This window comes from Brachypodium distachyon, chromosome 1 (genome assembly GCF_000005505.3).
Source record: "Brachypodium distachyon strain Bd21 chromosome 1, Brachypodium_distachyon_v3.0, whole genome shotgun sequence".
Taxonomy (NCBI): domain Eukaryota; kingdom Viridiplantae; phylum Streptophyta; class Magnoliopsida; order Poales; family Poaceae; genus Brachypodium; species Brachypodium distachyon.
The window spans coordinates 8,995,049-9,018,877 of NC_016131.3; the positions used below are offsets into that span (position 1 = coordinate 8,995,049).

General features: G+C 42.8%; 4 protein-coding genes across 5 annotated transcripts; 2 read left to right on the forward strand and 2 right to left on the reverse strand.

Moving 5' to 3' along the window:
• The first annotated feature begins 670 nt into the window (after nucleotides 1-670).
• LOC100846772 (tetratricopeptide repeat protein 38) lies at nucleotides 671-7,216 on the forward strand. Of its 2 annotated transcripts, XM_014897659.2 has the most exons (13): nucleotides 675-1,122; nucleotides 1,235-1,333; nucleotides 1,483-1,584; nucleotides 2,746-2,889; nucleotides 4,253-4,347; nucleotides 4,450-4,579; nucleotides 4,647-4,751; nucleotides 4,897-5,003; nucleotides 5,095-5,146; nucleotides 5,675-5,764; nucleotides 5,845-5,929; nucleotides 6,003-6,067; nucleotides 6,916-7,143. In XM_014897659.2, exons 1-13 carry the CDS (start codon nucleotides 871-873, stop codon nucleotides 7,003-7,005), a joined length of 1,416 nt encoding a protein of 471 aa, XP_014753145.1. In that variant the 5' UTR covers nucleotides 675-870; the 3' UTR covers nucleotides 7,006-7,143. The 2 variants fall into 2 exon arrangements, with proteins under 2 accessions (XP_014753143.1, XP_014753145.1); XM_014897657.2 differs by having other exon boundaries at nucleotides 671-1,122; nucleotides 4,253-4,579; nucleotides 6,916-7,216.
• A 1,003-nt stretch (nucleotides 7,217-8,219) lies between these two features.
• On the reverse strand, nucleotides 8,220-15,571 carry LOC100844944 (plasma membrane ATPase 1). The gene is made up of 21 exons (XM_003561062.4): nucleotides 15,263-15,571; nucleotides 14,434-14,553; nucleotides 14,213-14,311; nucleotides 13,958-14,095; nucleotides 13,717-13,851; nucleotides 13,423-13,602; nucleotides 13,119-13,325; nucleotides 12,907-13,026; nucleotides 12,716-12,835; nucleotides 12,512-12,634; nucleotides 12,311-12,415; nucleotides 12,079-12,223; nucleotides 10,979-11,143; nucleotides 10,658-10,896; nucleotides 10,525-10,557; nucleotides 10,182-10,263; nucleotides 9,912-10,072; nucleotides 9,537-9,722; nucleotides 9,263-9,445; nucleotides 8,954-9,132; nucleotides 8,220-8,837 (listed from the first exon to the last, which is right to left on the reverse strand). The coding sequence occupies exons 1-21, from the start codon at nucleotides 15,314-15,316 to the stop codon at nucleotides 8,741-8,743; spliced, it is 2,871 nt and encodes a 956-aa protein (XP_003561110.1). The 5' UTR covers nucleotides 15,317-15,571; the 3' UTR covers nucleotides 8,220-8,740.
• Nucleotides 15,572-20,344: 4,773 nt separating this feature from the next.
• On the forward strand, nucleotides 20,345-21,379 carry LOC100822184 (chlorophyll a-b binding protein of LHCII type 1). Its single transcript, XM_010233108.3, has one exon. The coding sequence runs from the start codon at nucleotides 20,431-20,433 to the stop codon at nucleotides 21,229-21,231; it is 801 nt and encodes a 266-aa protein (XP_010231410.1). The 5' UTR covers nucleotides 20,345-20,430; the 3' UTR covers nucleotides 21,232-21,379.
• A 550-nt stretch (nucleotides 21,380-21,929) lies between these two features.
• On the reverse strand, nucleotides 21,930-23,048 carry LOC100822590. Its single transcript, XM_003559514.1, has one exon. The coding sequence runs from the start codon at nucleotides 23,046-23,048 to the stop codon at nucleotides 21,930-21,932; it is 1,119 nt and encodes a 372-aa protein (XP_003559562.1).
• Nucleotides 23,049-23,829: the final 781 nt, after the last annotated feature.

Genomic DNA, 23,829 nt, shown 5'->3' on the forward strand with positions numbered 1-23,829 from the left:
TGTTTTTATTGGGCTTCTCATTTTCGAGTTTATATTCTGACCTACATTATCTGCATTTGTATTCATATTTACATGTCCAACCCTCATTAGGGTACAACGACAAAACAAATGGTTGATTCTCCATCAAAAGCAAGTTAATGTGAACATTATTCATGTTACTAAAAAATATCAATGAATACAACTCATTCCATGTATATGTCGTTGGAATATGAAAAATTGCAATCATATAGCTTAGGCTTTGGATCAACATACAACCATTTTTATCTCCGGTTAATTCATATATAGCCTACAGACTAAAACCTGTACCACTAATCCACTATAATGCACTTTTGGAGTTATTAGCTTTAGGTGACTAAGATTCTTCAAAGAAAAAAACCCAAGAAATTAAGAACCAGCAAATACGTTCTGAATAATCGAATCCCTCCAAATCTGCCACCTATTTTTTTTTTTGAACTCAAAAAATCTGCCACCTCAGTTCGTCATCGTTTTCTCCCCCACTTCGTCATCTGGCGCCGCGTCGGCATCCGGCGACCGCGAGGCGCCTCGGCATGGGAAGAATCACTATCCGTCATCCGCTACATGGGCCCAAACCCACTGACGCACTGGGCCCAAACCACCAGCTGCGCTTTGGACGTAGCGAACGGTGGCAATGGCAATGGCAATGGCATTGCTGGCAGCACGTCCGCAACTACCAATCCCACGCGGCCTCTCGACTCTCGATCCTTCTTCCCCCACTTCCAACTTCCAAAAGTCCCCACCGCCCACGCGACGCGAGCCCAGCGGCACCCCCACAGAAGCCAAGCAGCAGCAGCACGGGCGTCGCACGGCACAGCCGAGCTCTAGGCAGGCGCGAGCGCGACGCGGCGGCAGATGGCGAAGGGGGAGGTCACGAGGGACATGTGGGGGCAGGAGTACCGCACGGCCTCCGCCGACTGCGCGGCGGCGCTGGACGACTACTACGCGCAGACCATGGCGTTCGGCCGCCACCGCGGGCGCGCCGTGCTCCGCGCCGCGGACGCCGACCCTGCCTGCGCGCTCGCCTCCGCTCTCGCCGCGCACTTCGTCGCCCCGCGCGACCCGGACAGGGCCGCCGCCTTCCTCGCCGCCGCCGCTGACAGCCTCGTAAGCGAAGCGTCTCCCCTTGCTCGTTCCCTTCGCTCTTTTCGCTTTTCGAATCCTGCCTTGACTAACCTGTGGTGTGGCTCGCGCTGTGTTTTTGTTCCTTTGCTTCAAGGGAAAAGCGACGGAGTACGAAAGGGCGGTGTTCCGGACACTCTCTGCGCTGGTGGGCGAGGACAGGGATGTGGAGCTGGCAATCGAGCGACACTTTGAGGTTCGCAGCGGCTCGATTCTCGTCTAGATTTGGGAACTGATTGTTGCCAATAGATTCTGCTATTTCTCAAGGGAAAAGCAAAAAAAAAAAATGGTGATCGAAAAAGAATTGGTTGATGAGTGGTGTGCTTCGGTGCTTTCATTTGGCAGTTGCTCAAGGAATTCCCCAGGGATCTCATGTCCCTGAAGAGAGCGCAGCTCATCTGCTTCTATGTTGGGCGGCCGGATACATCCCTCAAATTTGTTCAACAAGTAAGCTGAGTATAAGAGGTGTGGTTTTATGCTTACAAATTTCGTATTAAACCCCAGGATTAGTAATGCCGTTTCTTTTCTTCACTGAGTACACTTATGTTAAACAATTTCTAACAATACTCCCTCCGATCCATATTAGTTGTCGAAATATTACATGTATCTAGATGTTTTTTAGGCATAGGTACATCCATATTTGGGCAGATTTGAGACAATTAATATGGATCGGAGGTAGTATCAAACAATGACTTTTGATGATTATCTCTAAAAAAATAGCTCAAATGAGTGAATGCCCAATTTCTAACATCAGCGTAGCTCTTAATGAAACTCTGTCAGAGTTGTAGTGCAAAATCACTTTATCATATCAAAATACTAATGCCATACTGACTGCCTGCGCCAGTGATCTGGTCCTCTTCTGCCCTGAGTTGGGCTCTCTTTGTAGAGAGGTCCTTGTACCTTTTCTTTTGGTTGTGCTGGTTGCCTGTAACTCTTTAAGACCTGTGTATTATTTGATTTTTTAATTATTATTTTCCTCTCTAACGGTACAGCTGCAGTATCTGAACTCACGCACCAAACACACACCTCACACACACCACGCGCATGCCACACCCTAGTGCGCAAGCTAGGACCTGCAAACTCTACCAGTATACGTGATCTACTGATTTCCAGAGTCTAGACTCTGTCAATATGGACACGTGTACAACCTCTTATCGAGCGTACGCGTTGAGAGGAAGCCCCATAAAATGGGCGACAATGAAGCACGACAGTAGCGTGGGCTGGTTTAGGGCACCAGCCACCTGCGCGCACACGCACAGTCCTCCCAAGCCCTCCACAAATTGGAGACAGTGAGACACGCGAAATTTGGTCCCGCGGGACTCGAACTCGTGCGGGCAGGCCGCACCACCGCGTGCCTAGCCTAGCGCAGTTCTCCTGTATTATATTTCTTCCTTAATAGATGACATGCAATCTGCCTACATGGTTAAAAATAATAATTTTACCTTATTTGTTAAAAAATTCTGGTTGTGCTGATAGCGCAATCCAGGAACTTTTGAATCTAGCTGTAAGCCCGGTGCTCATCAATGCATCTCCTCTTATAATTTTTTTTAAAATACTACTGTACTATGCATGCTTTCTTACTAATTTATGGCACTCATTGCTGCTCAGGTTTTGCCAGAGAACCAGGATCAGAACTATATATACGGAATGCTCGCTTTCCCTTTGCTAGAGCTTGGAAGAATGGATGAAGCTGAGAGAGCTGCTCGGAAAGGCTTGGCTATCAACAAGAATGACTTTTGGTCACAGCATAATGTATGTATATTATTTTGCTATATGAACCTTATATACTAGGTTACATGGGTATTAGTGAATCAGTATGCGGAGTAGCCTGATGAATAATAGCATCAATCGTTTATGAACCTTTTGTTGCTGTTAGGTGCACGCGCAAATAAATATGGAGTCAGCTATAACTTTCCACATCTGATCGAAAGAGAAGCAACAGTTAAACTTGGTAACTTTGAACAAATTACCAGTAACGAAAATAATGATTGTTAAATAAATTATAACCATAAACTAAACTAAAACTATTCCCCGCAAAAAGAAAACTAAACTAAAACTATGTAATATGAGAGAGATCAAACTGTGCTCATCAAGGTGCTAAAAGATCCTCACCCAGGCCAGGGTCACTTAATACGATAAGCAAATGAGAACTGCAAATTAGCACCTATTCAGGAATTCAGGTTATATTGGCTGGCTCTCACACTGTAATGCTACACAGTTTCAATACTGTTACTTTAATGCTTTGCTCCTGTCATGAGTCCTTCGCCTTAAGTTCCAATGTGAAGTCTTTCATTGCTTGATACAGATTGTCATAACCATGCTCAACTCTGTGGTTAAACAATCAATATCCATCCATGGCTGACTATCAACTGGGCATCCTATGGTGTCAAGTATGCATAAACATATTAAAAATAGCACTTTTTCTTAGATAATGGGCGATTTTGTTTCCTTGTCGTTACATCAATAAGGTGCAACCTATGACTTAAAAAATGAGTACTAAACAGTCGATCAATCCAACGAAAGTGAATAGTTCCAGTTAAACCCCATGCCCAAGGAACAAAATGGCTTACCCCCAACTGGATCATGATGTACCCATTACACAGTTGAAGATGACTAGAAGGCATCAAGGCAACATGTCACTGGATAGCTTATGGAGGGATGCGTTGGAAAGCACCCAGGTGTTGAGGCTTTGTGCTTTCCTGCAAACTAGAAGTTCTTGCAGGATCTTATACTGATGATTGCATATTTTTAACTAGTTCTTGCACGATCAATTAAAATCTGAACAAATATGACATGATTGTTTCTTTTAGCTTTAACAATGAGTTCATTCAGATGAGTATAACCTTATTTCTCTAAGTTTGATTCTTTGTACTCCATGCCCTCACGTTTTCATTGTGTTAGAAGACACAGTAGTAAAGAATTTTTTGTGCAGAAAAGTCATGATGATTTCCTTGTTACTGTGGGACATTTCTGTACGTTCTTACTGAGTTCTCATGCAAGGGCATTTAAATTAAGACACTTACATCAGCCTAAGAGTTTCACTAGCTGACATGTGCACATTACAAACAATAAAACTTTCTTCAATATAAGCTTCATCCCCCATTCTATCTTGCAGATGTGCCATGTTTTCCAGCAGGAATGTCGCTTCAGAGAAGCTACTGAATTCATGGAATCATGTTCTCCATCATGGAAGGCATGCTCATCATTTATGTATGAAGTTCTCCAATTTGATACCCTTTCTTATGATGCAAGTAAAAGAGACAGCACATGTTTTCTACTTCTCTTAGAAAACTGTTTCCTTCTTCCTCATAGGTTTACCCACAACTGGTGGCATGTTGCAGTCTGTTACTTAGAAGGAGAATCCCCTATTAGGAAAGTTCTGGAGGTATATGACCAAAACATCATGAAGGAACTCGAGAGAAGTGACTGTGAGGCAGCAGAGGTATTATTTGTAGTCACTTTTCTTGGCATCGACGTCCGAGACACTGAATAATTTCTCATGCCTTTAGGTGTACTTGAATGCTCTGGGATTGCTACTCCGTCTGTATGTGCGCGGTGAGATAGGTCCTGCGAAAGAGAGATTAAGAACATTGCTAGACGAACTTAAGAATGAGGTACTATCTCAATCTTGAAACAATTTTAATATTCATTGGACAATGCGGATTAACTCAGCTGCCTATTCTCAATAGCATTTAATAGATCTAAACAAAAACTATAAGAGATTCATTCTCTGACTGTTCCAGTCTGAACTTTGTTCAGTCCATTTGGCATGTGGAGTGGCTCCTTGATTTGCTTGTATTATGGGCATTAGCAAGTATGAATGAAATCAGAACAGCAGAAAATTTGTTGGGCTCACTGCGATCAAGGTCAGATATCTGAAAGGTCCTCTTTTGCATAAAACATAAGACTGTCATGTTATAATTCTTATTACTATTGCAAAAACAATTTAATTTTCAGGGTCTCTTCAATGGACACAAAGAGACAGCAAGCGATGCAGAAGGCATTTCAGGTGTGCTAAGTTCTTTGTGCAAGGTCGAGTGATATTAGAGAAGTGTCAAATGCACAGTGTAAATGTGCAAAAAGGTGACCCTGAGGGTACCCTCTGACCGTACCTAGTTTAACAAAATGAACTAAAAATTTAAAATCACACCACTTTTTGGAAAACTAGTTCATTTGTTTGAACGGAGGGTCAGAGGGTACCTTGAGGGTCACCTTTTTGCACCTCTAAGTGTAATACCTACCCAAGAGAATATTGACAGTATGAAGCAAACAAAGTTCTAGTATTTTTGAAAATTGAATTGGTTTCTGAGTATCATTGGCATTCATTCATGTTGGTCCGTGTATATTGATTTTTTTAGCAATCACCAGGGGGCATACTGATTTTGGATATCTTGCTTTCCTATATCTCTTATTATTTTGTAATTTTATTTACTTCATACATGCTTATCTATTGATCGTTAACTTTTAGTGATAAAACATCACACATTTTTACCAGGGAAGTTGATTGATTTTTCTGTTTGTTGCTTTTTTGATACAGCTAGCAGAAGCTGTTTTTGAATATGGAAAAGGAGAGCACAAGACTGTATTTGACATCCTGGGTCCAGACTTCGATGGGCTTAGCTATAAAGTAGGATCACTGAACCTAGTGTTTCCAGACAAATCATTATGAATTTACTTTTACTAAGCATCAACAAATGGTACAATTAGATGATTGGTGCATCAGATGAACAAGTGGACGTCTTCAATGAAGTTTGGTACACTGTCCTAATAAATGCCAGAGAGACTTCTACAGGTATTTGCATCAGCACTTGAATTTTGTTACTGTTTTGTTGCTCATGTGCTAACACGGTTTAGATGGTACACAGCAATTGAGGTGCTTGTCAAACAAATTAGCAAAAGAGAGGGTGCACCTTTCTTGTGGCGCTTGCTGGTATAGTGCTTCCACAATCACATTGCTTTCCTTCCATTTTATCTTGTATTCTCACCGTTGTGTCTTAACTCAGTAAATATTTGAAAACTGTTAACCAACTGAAATACAGTATATGTAAACTCAGTAGCTGTGCCAGTACAAAACATACTTGACATGCACCAAATACATCAATTTAAGGAACTATTTGAGAATTTTATCGAGAATTTAGTACGGGTCATAATATCTTTTGGACAATTGTGATGGTCTTGAAGGCGACACTTTGACCACCAGTTTCTATAAAATATGTTAACACACATAAAGATAATGTATGTATTATGAAGTTGTATTTTCATGATGAATGTAGTAACATCAATTTCATGTTGTTGATGCTAGTAATTATATCTTACTTTTTTTTGCGACAGTAATTATATCTTTCTAGATGGTCTAAAATGTATTGCCTATACAAATTGCAAAAAGACTGTTACTTGGACGGGGTAGCTTATTATTACAATTGGGCGCCCTATTAGACAATTGCAGCTCCAAATATGTGGAAGGCTTTGAAATGACTACTTCCCTAGGATGGCCTTTTGATTTTTTTTTCTCACCACCATTTTGAAAATGTACCAAACTACCAATTCATTGGCTAATTTTGGCCTATTTTTGCTCCAGTCAATTGTATGTTATTCACTCATACGCCCTATTATGAATGAAGCTGCCTCACAGTTATTGGCCTTTTCCAGCTCAACAAAATCACCTACTTTCTGATCATTATTACACAGCGGGATCTCCTAAGATTCTTGAATTCCCATATGTATTCAAGTAACTCTGAAACTCTGGAGTAAGTTTATTTTTTCCCATGTGTTTTGCAGGAGAAAGCATACTCATTGGAGGGCAGAGGTGCAGATGCTTCAGTGGCGTCCCAAAAGGCAAATACTCTGCAGGCTGCTTATTTTCATTAGCATCTACACCGGCTGCTTATTTTCATTAGCATACTCATATGGAAGGTTGTATGTACTTGATATATAGTGTACCAGTATGCTGAACTGGCTGATGCACATCATGTAAGTTTACCCAATAAATGATGAGGTACCGAATTAGTTTCTGGAAGATTGAGCCTGTCTGTTAGGATCACTATGCATTGCAGGAAGTCTATGATGTTTTTTTTCCTTAGACAATACAGTAACTGGAGCTCATGCCTCTGCAGAATGCAAATAAAATTTGGATCTTTAGGGCTCATTCGGTTCAAAGGAAATCAAGACATAGGAAAAAGAAAAATTTAGGATTCTCATAAGGTGGCACTTGCCATCCTAAAGAATTGGTTTAACTTCATTCTTATGGAAAAAAGGAGGTTAGACCTAATGTTCATTTTTCTCGAAAAACAAAGAAATTCCTATGGAGAACTGCGCCATCGGAGGAGCTCAGAGGACAAACCTATGCCGCCGCCGCTGCCAGGAGGAGGAGCGCAGGGTGGGAGCCGGCGGTGCTATGTTTCTACGCGCCCGAGTCGAATGTCAGGGCCGTGTTTATAACTTAGAGTCCAACGGAAAGAGCATCCAAGGAGAAACAGTGAAAAACTTTGCACTGTGGCATGCCCACATGGACAAATAGCATGTACTGTATATCTAAGCCCGTTGCATTTTGATATTTATTGAGAAATTGCATGGCGGGGTTTTGAATTTGGTAGACATGTTCACTTTCATTCATTAACTTGCAAAATTGAAAAATTGGACCCGTAGACTTGTCTCAATGGTTCAGTTTAGTCCAAATCGTCCGGTTTGGAGATAAATCAGCCTCGGTGGCAGCTGACGCGAGCATGGCAGCTTTGGCAAGGTCCTTTTTGCAATTTTCAAGCGATGGAATTTGGGGAATGCTTCTGGAAAGAAGGGATTGGAGAAGGATTTGGGAATTTTGGCGCTAGGATTAGCCGTCAGGTTGGGGATTTTGAGGACTTGGCTGTGTGGATTGCGGGTTCCAGACCCAAGTGTTCCACGGCAGCTGCCAACGTGGCAGATTTAAAGCCCAAATTCGTCCATTTGAACTAAACTGAACCATCGAGCCAAGTTCAGGCCTTGCTTTTCAAGTTTGCAAGTTAACGATGAAAGTGTACCTCCGTGCGAAGTTTAAGGTCCTGCAAGCTGCAATGCGATTTCCTCATATTTATTCACACTTCTAGAGCAGCTGGAATCAATTCCTCCAGTAGGCACTCCTCGGTTATTCTCAGACCCCACATTTTTGTTTTCAATTACACAGACATAAGGCGAGAATCGTATTTCCTCCCTCTTGAATGTTACAGGTCCTGAAACAAAATGAAAGAAACGGCGTCTTGAGAGCAACCGAGATGTAACAATTTTATTCCCATTTTCTAAGACAAGGCCGCGATGTACTGATTGCGGTACCATTCTTCAGTAGCACCACATCCAAATTTTGTTGATGTCTTCACCCTGCCATTATTCAGTACTGGCTTTGTTCTGTATGGTTTCTGCCCTACTGATAGAGGATTTTGCCTTACCGATAGAGGATTGATATAGTACTCCGTATGATACATTTTCTAATGGCATATACAACTAGGTATATTGAATTGCCGATGATGGCAACTATGTTAACTAAGCTCGAAGGGGCAAAGCCAGCTATCAAAAGTCACTTTTATTCAATGCAGCAAGGATATGTACTCTCTTTTAAGGATATCTAAAACTGTCACACAGTGTAAGATTGTTGAATGGTGTCGATGTCCAGGCCCTTCAGCTTCACAACTGACTCTACATGCCCCTTCAGAGTGTGGAGCTCCCTGAGCCTGCCATGTACCATATCCATAAGCACATTGTTAACTTTGCAATGCTCATTGTGGCAAAACATGATAGATCGTAGAAAGCAAAGCACTATAATTGGTTATTGGGGATTTTATCGTACCTTGCAATCTCGGCCCTCCGTTTTGCCTCTTCAGCCATCTGATTCATCTCGCTGTAGCCCGCCTTCTCAGGAAACAGCTTGGCATCTGGTGGCTGCAGCCCATGGAGCGTCCTCTGTGCATGTGCCCACTTGAGTTCTCTCTCTTCCTTACCAAAGTGCTTCTTCCTTGTAAATGCGACCTATCAAAACCAAATGGTCCATAAGTCAGAAATGCATGGAATTCTTTCACGCAGGTTTGAGTAAGTAGTCAACTATGCACTGTTTATCCGTAGCAAAAATAAAAAGGGAAATTATGGGGTGCAATATTACTCTTTGGTCAATGACAAGATCCCATGCTTTCCCACTCAGAGCATATCGGATGAGGAACTTGATGATATCAAGTGGGAAATAAAAAACAAGGTTGTAGAGCCACACGGTACCAGCCCAGCCCCACCCAATTCCTTTGATTGAAGTGAATCCCCAATCAGCGTATACAGCGATTAATGTAGCTATCTGCATGCAGAAGGGGTGAGGGGGGCTTGCTCAGTGGGATTTGACTTGTCAATATATACATGCAGAAAACAGCAAGAGGGTGAGAGAATACCAGCTGTGCAACGAAGAAAGCAAAGACCAGTAGAAAGCCAGGGCGCTCGACAAATGACCAGCTTCGAGACCTTGTGACAAAGATAAGTGCTTGACTGATGGTGCTGACTTGAAGATACACGGCAGAGGCAAGCATTTGGAAGTCATCTTGAGCTGTCTTCTCAAGGCTTTTGACATGAAAGATCCTCTGAAATTCCATTGAACAGCACGTGTCATTACAATTTTGAGGATCAGACCACATAATGTAATGGTACTGATAATTATTAGCTTCATTAAGCCAATTCATACCAAGAGATTCTACGGAAAAAAGGTCTGAAGTCAATGTTTTTCAGCAAAACAGGATTTAAATTTGTTTTGCAATTTAGATATTCCTTACAGGGAAAAAGTTAGTCTTATATGCAGCCCAGAAGAAAATGACAGTCATCATTGCCAAGTATCCCCCAAGCACCACTCCAGTTGTGAAAATTTCAGCCAACTTCCAGCTGTCAGGTAGTGGAGATGGCTTTACTCGATCCTTCGATATAGTCATTATGGTACCTATTTGTACCAGAAAATGGTTGCAGTGAAAATTGGAATGGTATTTTTGCACTTTCTACTGCAGTATTGTGAGACACAGGAGGGCTGGAGCGAAAAGAAAATACTGTACCATCATTCAGAATTGCTATGATCAAGACCATAAATGGCGGGAAATCAAACTCCCATATGAGGGCAAGCAGCATAAACCCAAGCTGTTGGAAGACATAGGAATCAGATGCATCATCACTAACTAAACACAAGACATAGGAGTAATATTTCGGAAATAATTTCACAGATCAAGGGCAACATCAGGGTTAACAGGAAAATAGTTACATTAAATGAATAGTTATAATTGACCTGCAAAATAATCTCAAACACTCAAGAGAAGCATCCACCATTTAACCACAGGATGAAACAATGCACTTGAGGAATCTAAAACTTATAGTTCAAAAGCAAGAGTCAGGCAAACATACCACAATACGTATTGTAATTGAGACCGCATAGATCTGTAAACATGAAGGTGGATTAGCATATAAGATAATTAAAACAGGCAAAAGTAGGGGAAGAGGCAAATAAAATCTCTTCCAAGGTTCCCATCTGACATACAGTGTAGTTTTTCATCCGCTGGAAAATTGCCCGACTGGTAAGGACAGCACTAATGATCACACTGAGGCCAGGTTCTGTGAGTACAATATCAGAAGCACTCCTTGCCGCATCTGTCGCATCAGCAACTGCTATCCCAATATCAGCTTTCTTTAGGGCTGGTGCATCATTTACACCATCACCGGTCATTCCACAAATGTGCTTCCGTGCTTGCAGGCGTTTCACAATTTCATATTTGTGCTCTGCGCAAATACCAAATGACATGGTTATATCATTATCTTCCACTTTCGATCCTTTGATTTTTCTCATCTGACTAACGGATACCTGGAAATACACCAGCAAAACCATCAGCTTTCTCAATTAGATCATCAACTGGTAAATCCGCAATGGACTCATCCTTGTTCTGCCCCAGCAAAGCAGATGAAGGGTACATATTTGTACCCATTCCTAGACGACGCCCCGTTTCCTTCCCAATGGCTAGCTGATCACCTAAAGAAAAAAAAAGATTCTCACAATCAGATGCGGTAACAAAATTGTTGAAACTAACAAGCTGCAGTATAATTTTAGTACTGAGGTTCAGTGTTCCAACTCTACTTATGGCACAATTTTCTTAAGGGATTCTTAAAGCACAAGTAACAGACAAAAACAAATTTTGCACCAAGATCTAACTAAACAAAGAAAGAGAAGTAAGAACTATAAACATCACGTTAGACATGTTAATGGATACATTTATGGGATGCTGAAGGTTTCTGGAAACTGTAAGCATGCCATGTTTTATTTGGCTAAATTTTGAGCTTTTCTGAGTACTGCCAGTTACTGAATCTCAACAGAAAATTTATCAAGTAATGACAGACTATTTTGAGTGATGTAGTTCCGGCATCTCAAAGAAAATGTAGAAAATGCACAGGACCATGATGATGCAAAGTGCAAACTATTATGACAATATATAATTAACATACACATGCACGTAAAGTACGAACATAAGCCACTAGTGTTTGCAGTAAGAGTTACTCCCTTGACAAGATGCAATGACTGAATTTTGTTCAATGGTAAGATCTTGCGTTTTCTACACTAATATATACCATTGGATGTTGTGGCTTACAGTGAGATTTCAAGCAAAGTGCTCACTTTGCTCTCATAATGTAATACACTACGTGCTACAGCATAGAACAAATGGAAGCAGCCTCCGCACTCGTAGACTCCAAACACTACTGTCTGGTGTGCCCTATTATGGTGATCCCAAGTCCCCAAGATTCAAAACATAGACAGAAGAACAATGGATGTTTTTTCAGTTTCTCGTGATCGTCAGTGTCAATTTATTATTTATGATGCATAGGAGTTACAGGAATCCTAAACAGGATAGATGGTCTGGAAGAATCATAAATGTGAAGTGAAAATTTCTAAGAAATCGACTAGAAGTTTACCTGTGATCATCTTCACATTCACACCAAGGTTAAGCGCCCTTTGAATTGTTTCTGCGCTATCATGCCTTGGTGGATCAAAGAGTGGTAAGAGAGCTACAAAATGCCATGGCCTACCTGGACTCTCTTTCCTCCCATCTGGCACATCCTACAAAGCACAAGAGGATGACACCACTATCTGGCCTTGCAAACTTGGGCTGCACTATGAAAGGGGTATCTCAAGAATCCTGCTCACCTGATATGCTACACCAAGTGATCGGAGTCCACGTTCTGCAAACTTGTCAATAACAGCATGGACCTTTTGTTCAATCTCTGACTTGTTGTGGGCCAGATTGAGAATCTGCAGGTCATCAAGTTGTGGAATCACTGGCACAATAACGCAAATAAAAAACTCGGGTAATGCCTTTAAGCTATTTGTAATCAAACAAAATCATACCTGCTCAGGTGCACCCTTACTAACACGGTACATATTTCCATCACCATCTATGTATGTCAATGCAGTTCTTTTGTCGGTAGGATTGAATGGTAGGAAATGAACCTCTTGAATACCAGCACGCGCCTGTGGAAAATGTTGCCAGATGTTCATTTCATCAAATAAACATGACAGGTGTACTTCCTCATATTTGACAAATCAATATACCTCTTTTGGATCAGCTAGCATCCCAACTATTGCTGTATCAATAGCATCTTGATTTTCTATCCGGGATGCTCTAGCAGCCATCAGAATTACTTGGTCCTGAGTCACTCCTCTTTCAAACACCTAGATCAAAAAAGCATACAAGTTCCTTCATGTTCTATGTGAGATAAGAAAAAGTGAGTGCCCAAGTTAACCTCGATTAGGTTCTTGTCCACACTGAGCTTATTTAAAGTCAGTGTTCCGGTTTTATCACTGCAAAGGACATCCATGCCAGCCATCTCTTCAATTGCAGTCATTCTCTTTGTTATAGCTCCCTGCAGAAAGAAAACCCAGGAATTGATTATATACTGCAGAAGTTCTGGTCTGATTAGAATATGGTTGGCACTATCCCCAAAATGATGCAAACCTGTTGAGACAGGCGATGAGATCCAATTGCCATGGTTACAGATAAGACTGTAGGCATTGCTATGGGAATGCCTCCAATGAGAAGCACCAAAAGGTTGTCGATCCCCGGGCGGTATGCCCTGTGTTGGATAGGGTACATGACAATGATCTCAACGAACATTCCCACAGCAATTGAGCAAATACAAAAGTTCCCGATGGCTGTCAAGACCTGCGTGAATCACATGATAGTGGATACATCAATGTAGTGCTGTTTCAAATGGATAGCAGAGTAAGATATAAATGTATGTGAGGCTACTCAATCTTACCTGTTGGAAATGACCAACTTGATTGGTAGAGTCAACAAGATGTGCAGCCTTTCCAAAGAAAGTGTGCACACCAGTTGCTATGACTACAGCCTTGATCTCGCCCTGCTTGACTGTTGAACCAGAGTAGACACCATCACCAGGACCTTTGGTGGCTGGCAATGATTCTCCAGTCAGGGCAGACTACAAACAGAAGACCAAATTGTGAGATGAGGAAACATGAGTTAAAGAAAAGATGAATTTGACTTAGATGTGAATGATAGAAATAAGATTCCTCAAAAAAATGATAGGAAGAACCTGATCAATCTTCAAAGGATCTCCGTCTAGGAGGCGGGCATCTGCAGGAATGATATCTCCAAGTTTGATACTGATGATGTCCCCAGGGACAAGGACTGCTGCCTCCTCCTCGGTCCAACGGCCATCACGGAGAACCTAACCGCCAATATAACAATGAGTTCCACAATTCAATTCGAATGGACTCCATCAAGGTCATACATGCAGAATACAGTGAAACGTCACAAATTATGTGAATAAGGACCTTTGCTTTTGGTGCAAGACGGGCCATCAGTGCAGCAGCAGCATTGCCAGCATTGTTTTCCTCGATGAAACTGATAGTTGAGTTGATAAGTAGAAGTGTGATGATACCAACAAAGTCTTGCCAATCTGGTGGCTTCCCCTGATGAGCAACACATCTCATATATTCAGAAAAGAGTAGGACGTACACTTTCACTCATCACCAAACTAAAAGACAACGACAACGTTTTGTGATATGTGTTAGGCCCTAGACTCTTACCCCACCGTTTGCCAATGCAATGGCCATGATAGCAGCAGCCTCCATGACCCATGACAGTGGATTCCACATGAACCCCAAAAACTTCAGGAACTTGCTCTCCTGCAGCCATCAACATTCCAGAAGAATATTATTGCTATGCCAAGATCAGGAAGGACAAAATCTTCCCCATGTCCCGTCAAACAAAATCTTCCCCATGAATCAATTGTCCAAATGAACCGGACCTCCTTCTCCTCGAGCTTGTTCGGACCAAAGATTTGCAGGCGTTGTTGAGCCTGCTGGGAAGTGAGCCCCTCACGTCCGCATCGCAGATTCTCGAACACTTCATCAACTGGGATGTTCTCCTGAAATTTTTGTTTGTGAAAACTCACTTTAGAAACCAAACAAGTCCCATCAACACGACACACAACACAAGGTAACCAAGAACCTGCACGTTTCAACATGCAAGTACGCTGGAGCCTACTACTCGAGTGAACTAAGAGACAAATTCCAATACAACAAGTGTTTGAACACCACATAAACACAATAATTTTACCAAACAGTCAAATTTCCTACCGGCAAAAAAAAAAACTCGAGATTTTTCTTTAAAGCAAGGCGTCAACATCCGTGCAACTAAAATACGGAGTACTAAAATCCGGCCTTCAACCAGGGCGTATCACGATTTCATTAGTCATTACCACAAAGAGTGAACTAACACGAATCATTAAATTAAGTACACATAATAAAGAAATCATTCTTGTCCTTGATTGGGGTGTTAAAAGGAATTCCAGAATTGACAGATATTGACAAGAACCATTCACACGAGCCGAAGAATGATTGTACTAGATAATAACAATATTTGACCTATAGCGAAGCTAGCAGACCAATTTCGCCACCCTGCAACGCTAAAACCCCAGCCACATGCCGATTTTCGCCAAGAGTTCTACAAATCATAAATCCCCCGCGCTAATCCATCCAAGAACGGAAACCGCCAGGGTGCAGCCTCCGCCCGGGCACTACACCAAAAATCCCAAGAACCACCACCCCAAGAGGCAAGAGCAGGCCATTAATTACCAGGTCGACGACCTCCTTGAGGACGGCGTCGAGGTTTCCCTCCTTGTCGGCCATGGCGACACTGCACTCCCCCAGCTACTCCCTTCTCTCTCGATCCTCCTCTGCTCTCATTCGGATTTATAGAAGCAAAATTCTTCTCTGCGAAATATGTGGTCTTTTTGGGAGAGAGACGAGACAGTGAGCAACTGATGAATCATCGGATCCTGAAAGTGGATAGAGAGGTGGTGGGGATGTAGGAGGGAATGATTTTCCACGTGTCACACAAGAGACAGCAGGAGAAGAAAAGAGAAGAAGGTGGAAGAAATCAAGAGAAGAAAACAACAAGGAATTTATGGCAGAAGAAAATATAAAGAAGAGGAATGAGGAGGGTAGGTAAATGCTGTCAAAAAAAATGAGGAGGGTAGGTAAAAGCGTAAAAGAAGTTCCTTTCCTTTTAAACCTCTGTTTTGGGTTAGGGGAAAAGTTTATTCTTTTGATGTGGCGTAAAGTTTCAGAAAACAACGGTGTGGCACCATGTGTATGTATATTTAGCTGTTCCTATTCGTGGCATATATTTCTTTTTGGAAATACTTGCACAAGTCTTGTATTCAATTATTCAATTAAGAGTAATGATAAGAGTAGTGATAATTATAAAAAAAAACATGTACCGTAGAAGTGAAAAACCCTGCAACAAAAATGCAGACAAACTTGCACCAACCATAACACGAAAAACGCACAAAAGTCTTCAACTAACGTAACATGTACAACCTAGTGACCTTAAACATAAGACACACAAGCGGTGAAATCTCCCGCACCGTTGAAAATGAGAGACGACAATGCCAACAACCTAGATACAATGACGCTGAATTTCTCTCGGCAAATTATTTTATAAGTTGAATAAGGTAAACAGACAGTTGCGCAATGCTAATATACACATGTGACACCACCTCGCTGAACTTGCATCAAGGAGTTTTGTTATCAAGAATAGAGAAATTCTTATATTGGGTACGTGGCATTGGCTTTGATGGGTAGGAATACGAACTTTTTTCTTTACATTGACAAAGGGATATCAAAGCCAATACTCTGTACACCATACCTTTGACACAAAATATGCAAATAGAGATGTCTATTTGGACATACATTGATCCATTAAATGGCGTAAATTGGCCGACTCACTCTCTTGAGGCCCCACTTTGATATAGGATTGTCACGAGCAATTAAGCCATGATAAAGCTTGTTTAACCTCAACTGGTTTCTTTTGAAAATTATATATTTACAATTAACAACAAAAAATTGGTAAGATGTCTTTGCTGGCTCCATGGTTATACTTAAAATGAGAAATATGTAGCAAGTCAAGTGTGCAGAGTAATAGCAGAAATGGGAAATCCTGTTGCAGCGTATGTCCTAGCATGCATGCACAATTGTAAAATATGTAAGTGTTTATATTGCGTATAGACTTTTTTGTTTTGATGGTTACATATCAACAAAGATATAATACTTCCTCCGTCCAACAAAAGATGTTTCAAGTTTGTCAAAATTTGGATGTATTTAGACATGACTTAATGTATAGATGCATTCAAATTTAGTCAAAATTGAGACATCCTTTGTTGGACGGAGGGAGTAGAACTTATATTATATACAATATTTTGACACGAAACCAAGATGCTTGGTGAGTACATGATAGTGACTATCCATGTCATATTGGCATATATTCCATATAGTGACTCCTACCAATCGGGAAATATTGGTCACCTCACTAATCAGTTGGAATGAGAAACCACACTTTTGTGTGAATCCTTTGCGATATGTTTCCGGCTTAGATAACCATTTCATTTTATTTTTGACAGTACAATACCAGTCATGACAATACCTCTTTGAAATCTAGCCTAGGATGGACTTGTAAATATCATAAAGTTGAACTTGTTATCTGGTAGAGTTAATTTGGTCGATAAAAATCAATAAATATGGAAGAACTCTTGTATAAATCATGTTACGGAAATCCAAATTTCAAAAGCCCTTGAGTATGTTCTGTCAGGTGTACCTTCAGCATTTTGGCTCGTATGCTCAAAAAATGGTAGGTGTAAATTATAACTTGGTTACCATATAAAACTACTTTCCTTGGTTGAAGCACCAGCTCACATTTGCTTGACAGGTGGTCATATCCTAAAGTCGGAGAAACTCCGTATTCGATTCCTCTAAAATTGTAGGAATCAGCTTAGCTGGACGTGGCATTCCCACTAACCGAGCGGTCTAAATCATCGTGGGATTATGTGACACCGAAGCAAGTGAGATAAGCTCCCAAGATACTTCCCGTCATTTCTCTCTTTCCTTTTCCTTTGCAACAAGATATAGCCGCAATAAATACATTTCTGCCATAGCACTATTTGTCGTAGGAAAATGATATCCACAACCTAGGTATAAAAAATAATAAAGACGAACTTACTGTTGAAGTGTCTTTTTTTCATCAGCTTGAGCTTTTGAGTGACCTAGTACAGTGCACGAAACTCTTCGCCTACCATAAATAGATAGAGTGGCAGTAAAAGTGTAGTTTTTTTTGAACAAAACGAGATAATACAAAATTTGTTTTTTTTACGGGCTAACATTTGTTCTTGGAATACGAGATTGCTCGTATGATGTAGCGTGGCCATATTTGTGTGGCCCTTCAACCTCCCGCCTACTTATAGCATTGCTATGTTTGGGAGTGGTTGATGGAGATGGCAAAACTCTTGAAATAACTAATCCTAGAAGTGCCTGCGCAATCCGTTGATCCTTATAGAATTGTATGAATAAATTATTTTAAACAAATAAAGTATCCTATTTTATTTTTATCAGATCATTGGATTGAGTTCGTACTTGGTTCCTACAGCCTCGTGCAGATATGAGGGATCCCATGGACTATGGGTGCAACCGGTTAAAGATGGTCTTGTGTTATTCAACTAAAATGAGTGACGTGTTATATCTCACTGTTACATGATGCATGAGTGTTTTGAATAAGATTAAATTTCACAAAACCATAGTTATGAGGAAAACGGTGCCGCAGAATTTGCTAATTTGTCTAAAAACTACACATCTTGCGTCTAATTGTCTCAAGTTGCTCAAAACAGGTTAAGCCATTTTGACAGGTTTTCTTACATGTAGGCCCCACCTGTCAAGCCACCTTGGGCTTAACCCAACCTGACGGCGAGGCAGCGGCGGCGGCCGGAGCCCGAGATGACAGGGGCCGCCATTATTGGTGGGCTATGGCTCGGGTCGGGTCAAGTCCAAGGTGGCTTGACAGGTGGACTCACATGTAAGAAAACCTGTAAAAATGGCTTAACCTTTTGTTTTGGACAAGTTGAACAATTAGACACAAAACATGTGGATGTCAGACAAATTGGGAAAATGTATGATTCGGTGAGAAGAACGCATCAAAAACTATGATTATGTGAAATTTACTCTTTGAATAATGTTGGTTAACTCTTTATTAATGAAATGTGCGGTTATGTGCATCGGCCAATGCACTTTTTTTTCAACAGGAAAATAAATTCACTACACAACTATTCATCGTAAGTGTCTCACATTTAATACTGAGTTGCACTAAGTCCGAGACACTTATTATGGATCGGAGGGTACAAAAACAAAAACTTCATGACGCTTGTCTGTCAGCATAGTTAGTTACTACATACACCAGAGCCGATGGTCCCCCAACTAAAAGATGGGCAATCTTGGCCACAGCCCACGGCGTGGACAATGCCAAACATGCTTACCGTTGGTTTTTCAACAAAACTCATTGACATGCACCTTCAGTCTTCACTCTCCAGAGTAATTACTTGCTCCGGACAAATCGTATATACACATTTACGTGCACAAATTCAGTATGCATGTGTACATGTAACATGCTTACAATTCTCCATGGAGAAAAAAGAGCAGATTAATTTGCACTAGTTACACACAAATCGAACTTAGTTAATCTACACGTGTAGTGACGATGCAGAATCCTCCGGGCCGATCAAACTCAAACGTGCAGACCAATCACATGCCTCCACGGAGATTCCTATATGGAATATATCGCCCGACCCGACGGCGAGGCAGCAGCGGCGGCCGGAGCCCGAGACAACGGTGGCCACCACTGTTGGTGGGCTAACTGCTCGGGCCGGGTTAAGTCCAAGGGTGCATGACATGTGAGCCCACATGTAAGAAAACCTGTAAAAATGGATTAATCCTCTGTTTTTGGCAATTTGAGACAATTAGACACAAAACACGTGATTTTGAACAAATTAGAAAAATTTGTGACCCCGTGAGAAGAACGCATCAAAAACTGTGGTTCTATAAAATTTACTGTTTGAATAATGTTGGAAAACTCTATTAATTAATTATGCGGTTATGTGCATCGGCCAATTCATGTTTTCTTTCAGCGGAAAAATAAATACACCACACAACTATTTAATATCAAAAGGTACCAACTAAAAACATTGCTCCATGCAATCCATAATAAGTGTCTCAGTTTTAATACAGAATTGCATTAAGTCCGAGACACTTATTATTACGGATCGCAGAGTAAAAAATAAAGGTTTCTGACGCATGTCGGCAGCATAGTTAGTTACCACGTACACACGAGAGCAGCGGCTATCATGCGCCAGATGGTCCCCCAACTAAAAGATGGACAATCTTGGTCACAGCCCAAAGCGCGGACAATGCCAAACATGCTTACCTTCGGTCTTCATTGTCCAGAGTAACTACTTAATCCGGACAAATCGTATATACACATTTACATGCACAAATTCAATCTGCATGTGTACATGTAACATGCTTATGATTCTCCATGGAAAAAAAATGCAGATTACTAATTTGCACTTGTTCCACAAAAATCGTACTTAGATTAATCTACACATGTAGTGACGATGCAGAATCCTCTGGGCCGATCAAACTCAAACGTGCAGACCAATCACATGCCTCCACGGAGATTCTTCCTAGCCGTGCCCACAACCACAACCATATCGCATCCCCTTAAAATTGAGTCTCTTGCTTCTCCAATCGTCACCAGATCAGCGCTTCACCAATGGCATTGCTGCTGCAGATTTTCCTGGCCTTGTTTCTCTTGACAGCACCAATCAATCCCCATAACAGTGTCTCCTCTTGCTATAAATAGCACCCTCCTTCTCTCCTCTCAATCCATCTCTAGTTCTTGACACACTGGTCTTACAAGCGCAATGGCGGCCACCACCATGTCCCTTTCTTCCTCGGCCTTTGCCGGCAAGGCGGTGAAGAACCTGCCATCTTCAGCTCTCTTCGGTGAGGCCCGCGTTACCATGCGTAAGACCGCTGCCAAGGCCAAGCCTGTCTCATCGGGTAGCCCATGGTACGGCTCCGACCGTGTGTTGTACCTAGGCCCGCTATCCGGCGAGCCACCGAGCTATCTGACTGGTGAGTTTCCTGGTGACTACGGGTGGGACACCGCCGGGCTCTCAGCCGACCCCGAGACATTCGCCAAGAACCGCGAGCTGGAACTTATCCACTCCCGCTGGGCTATGCTCGGTGCCCTTGGATGCGTCTTCCCCGAGCTGCTTGCCCGCAATGGCGTCAAGTTCGGCGAGGCCGTCTGGTTCAAGGCTGGCTCACAGATCTTCAGTGAGGGCGGGCTCGATTACCTCGGCAACCCCAGCCTTGTCCACGCGCAAAGCATCCTCGCCATCTGGGCTTGCCAGGTCGTGCTCATGGGTGCCGTTGAGGGATATCGTGTTGCTGGTGGCCCACTCGGTGAGATCGTCGACCCTCTCTACCCAGGCGGTAGTTTCGACCCACTCGGTTTGGCCGACGACCCAGAGGCATTCGCCGAGCTCAAGGTTAAGGAGCTCAAGAACGGCCGCCTCGCCATGTTCTCCATGTTCGGCTTCTTCGTACAGGCTATCGTCACCGGCAAAGGACCACTCGAGAACCTCGCCGACCACCTTGCCGACCCGGTCAACAACAATGCTTGGGCCTTCGCCACAAACTTCGTGCCGGGAAAGTAAGGCGGCCTGGCGCATGTCTCTAGGAGGCCATGCTCAGGGTGAAGTGGGCCTAGCTGGTTTCAGTTGTACTTGTACCACCCTGTTGTAAATTACGAACATTTCCATGCAAAAGTTTGCTAGATTTCATGAAGGACACTTTGTGATCGTCGTCCTGTTGTCCTGTTAATTTCATGCTTTGCTATGACGAATGCGTAAGCAATGGAGGTGACAGTGATAGTACTACTGTAAAAGATGCCACTATACAAACTGAAAGAATTAAAATCACCGGACCTGCATGCATATCTTTAGAAACAATAACGCGTACACGGCATTCTCGGGAGAACGGAGGGTCTACAAAAGGCCAAATCACAATCCAACGCCAGGTGGATTCAGGCTTTTGCGTCCAAGAATGTTGACGGAGCGGCACTTTTTGTCTCAGACTGTCTGGTTTCCGAAAGGGAAGGGTGTTTAGCGGGCGTTGCAATTTAGCGCATCTCCAGCCACGCCCCTCGTTTGACGTCCGGCCTGCCACTTTTTTAGGCCGTATGGGGGGCTAGAATTTGTTTTTAAGGTCAAGCCGGTTCCCAGCCGGCGCCCCCAAACGCTTCCCCAAAGCAAATTTTATGAATATTGCAAATTGAAACAAACACATTATTTGATAAGTTTTGAATCACATTTCAAACAAATTTAATCAAATTCAAGCAAATAAATAAGAAAAACTACAGGTTTCCTCGGAGCCTCCACAAATGCTTGACCGGATCATCTTGAAGCTGCTGATGAGTACCGGCGTCTCGAATTTCTTGCCGCCGGCTGAGGAAAGCAGCAAAGGCGGCCGACACCTGGTGATTGACATTGGCTAGAGAACCCATCCTCTCATACAGTTCAGTGTCAAACACCGGACATTCCCGCTCGCTCTCAATGATCATGTTGTGCATGATCACACAGGCAGTAATGACCTCCCACATCTGATCTTTCGACCAAGTGAGAGCAGGGTACCGAACGATGGCAAATCGAGCCTGCAACACACCAAATGCCCGCTCGACATCCTTCCTGCATGTTTTCTGTTGCATCGCAAACCAAGATCTTGCTCCTCCTGCGGGTGCGTTTGAGATTGTCTTCACAAAGGTCGACCATCTTGGATAGATGCCATCTGCCAGGTAGTATCCCTTATTGTACACATGGCCATTTATCTCATAGTTTACCGGAGGAGCAGTGCCTTCAACAAGCTTGGCAAACACATGCGAGCATTGCAGCACATTGATGTCATTGTGCGATCCGGCCATACCGAAGAAGGCATGCCAAATCCACAGATCCTGATCGGCCACCGCCTCAAGCATCACACTGCATGATCCTTTGTGGCTTTTATACATGCCCTGGTGTGCAAATGGACAGTTCTTCCATGACCAATGCATGCAGTCGATGCTGCCAAGCATACCTGGGAATCCTCTTTCTACATTCTGTGCCATGATCCGAGCTGTGTCTTCTGCGGTGGGTGTCCTCAAGTACTGCTCTCCAAACACTGCCACAATTGCCCTACAGAACCTGTACATGCAATCGATGGCCGTGGACTCGGCCATGCGGAGGTAGTCGTCATGTGTATCGGCAGAAATTCCATAAGCAAGCAAACGGAGGGATACCGTGCATTTCTGAATTGATGTGAAACCAAGTATGCCGATGGCGTCCCTCTTCAATTTGAAGTAATCGTCGTACTCCCGAAAGTACTCAGCGATCTTCAAAAAAAGCTTCCGAGACATTCTGAATCGGTGCTGAAAGATCACATCGTTGTGCAATTGATCATCGGCGAAGTAGTCGGCGTACAGCATGCAGTAGCCTTCCATCCTTTGCCTCGCCTTGCTCTTGCAGTGGCCCTTCCTCGATCCTCCCCTTCCCGGTTGTCTAGCGGGGGTGAAGAGGAGGAAGAGGACGACGAAGACACCTACACCCTCGGTTACAGCCCGGCTCCTAGCATGGACAACACCCCCGCTAGCCAACCGGACCCAAGCGAGGGCATCCGGGATAACGATCCGGAGGAGGTAGGTCGCAAAAGGAACCATGTCCTCATTAGCCACATGAACCGTGTAAAGAGCGCAGACCATCTCACAAAGCCAGTCATCAGCATCGAGTGGTTCTGAGGGTAGAGAGAAAGTCCTTGGATTGAGAGAAAGGAAATCCTTGATGGAAACCCTGTCATTAGCCCCATTGTTTTCATTGTTGCCATGATTATTGTGCTGGTTGTTCATACGCTCAAGGATCTGTCCCATTTGAAGTAGTATGTTGCCTAACTCAGGCGGAGGAGGAGGATCACGACGAATAGGCGCCATCCTGTTTGCACAATGGTTTACACAACAGTTGAAACACAATTGCATGACGTAAAACCTCAAAGACAGGATTAAAGGATAACATGAGGATTAGATACCACATAGGGCCATCCAAAGATTTAGTGATTACAGTCATCCAAAGCAAGGAAAGATTACACTACACATCATGCCATTCACATCGCACAGGAAGTGTGGCCATAGATGGAACTACGGATACAAGAGACCTATCCTGACAAAGCTGTCAGAACCTCGGCAGTAGCTGCGGAGAGTACGGGAATACGTATGCATCTGCCTTCTGTTC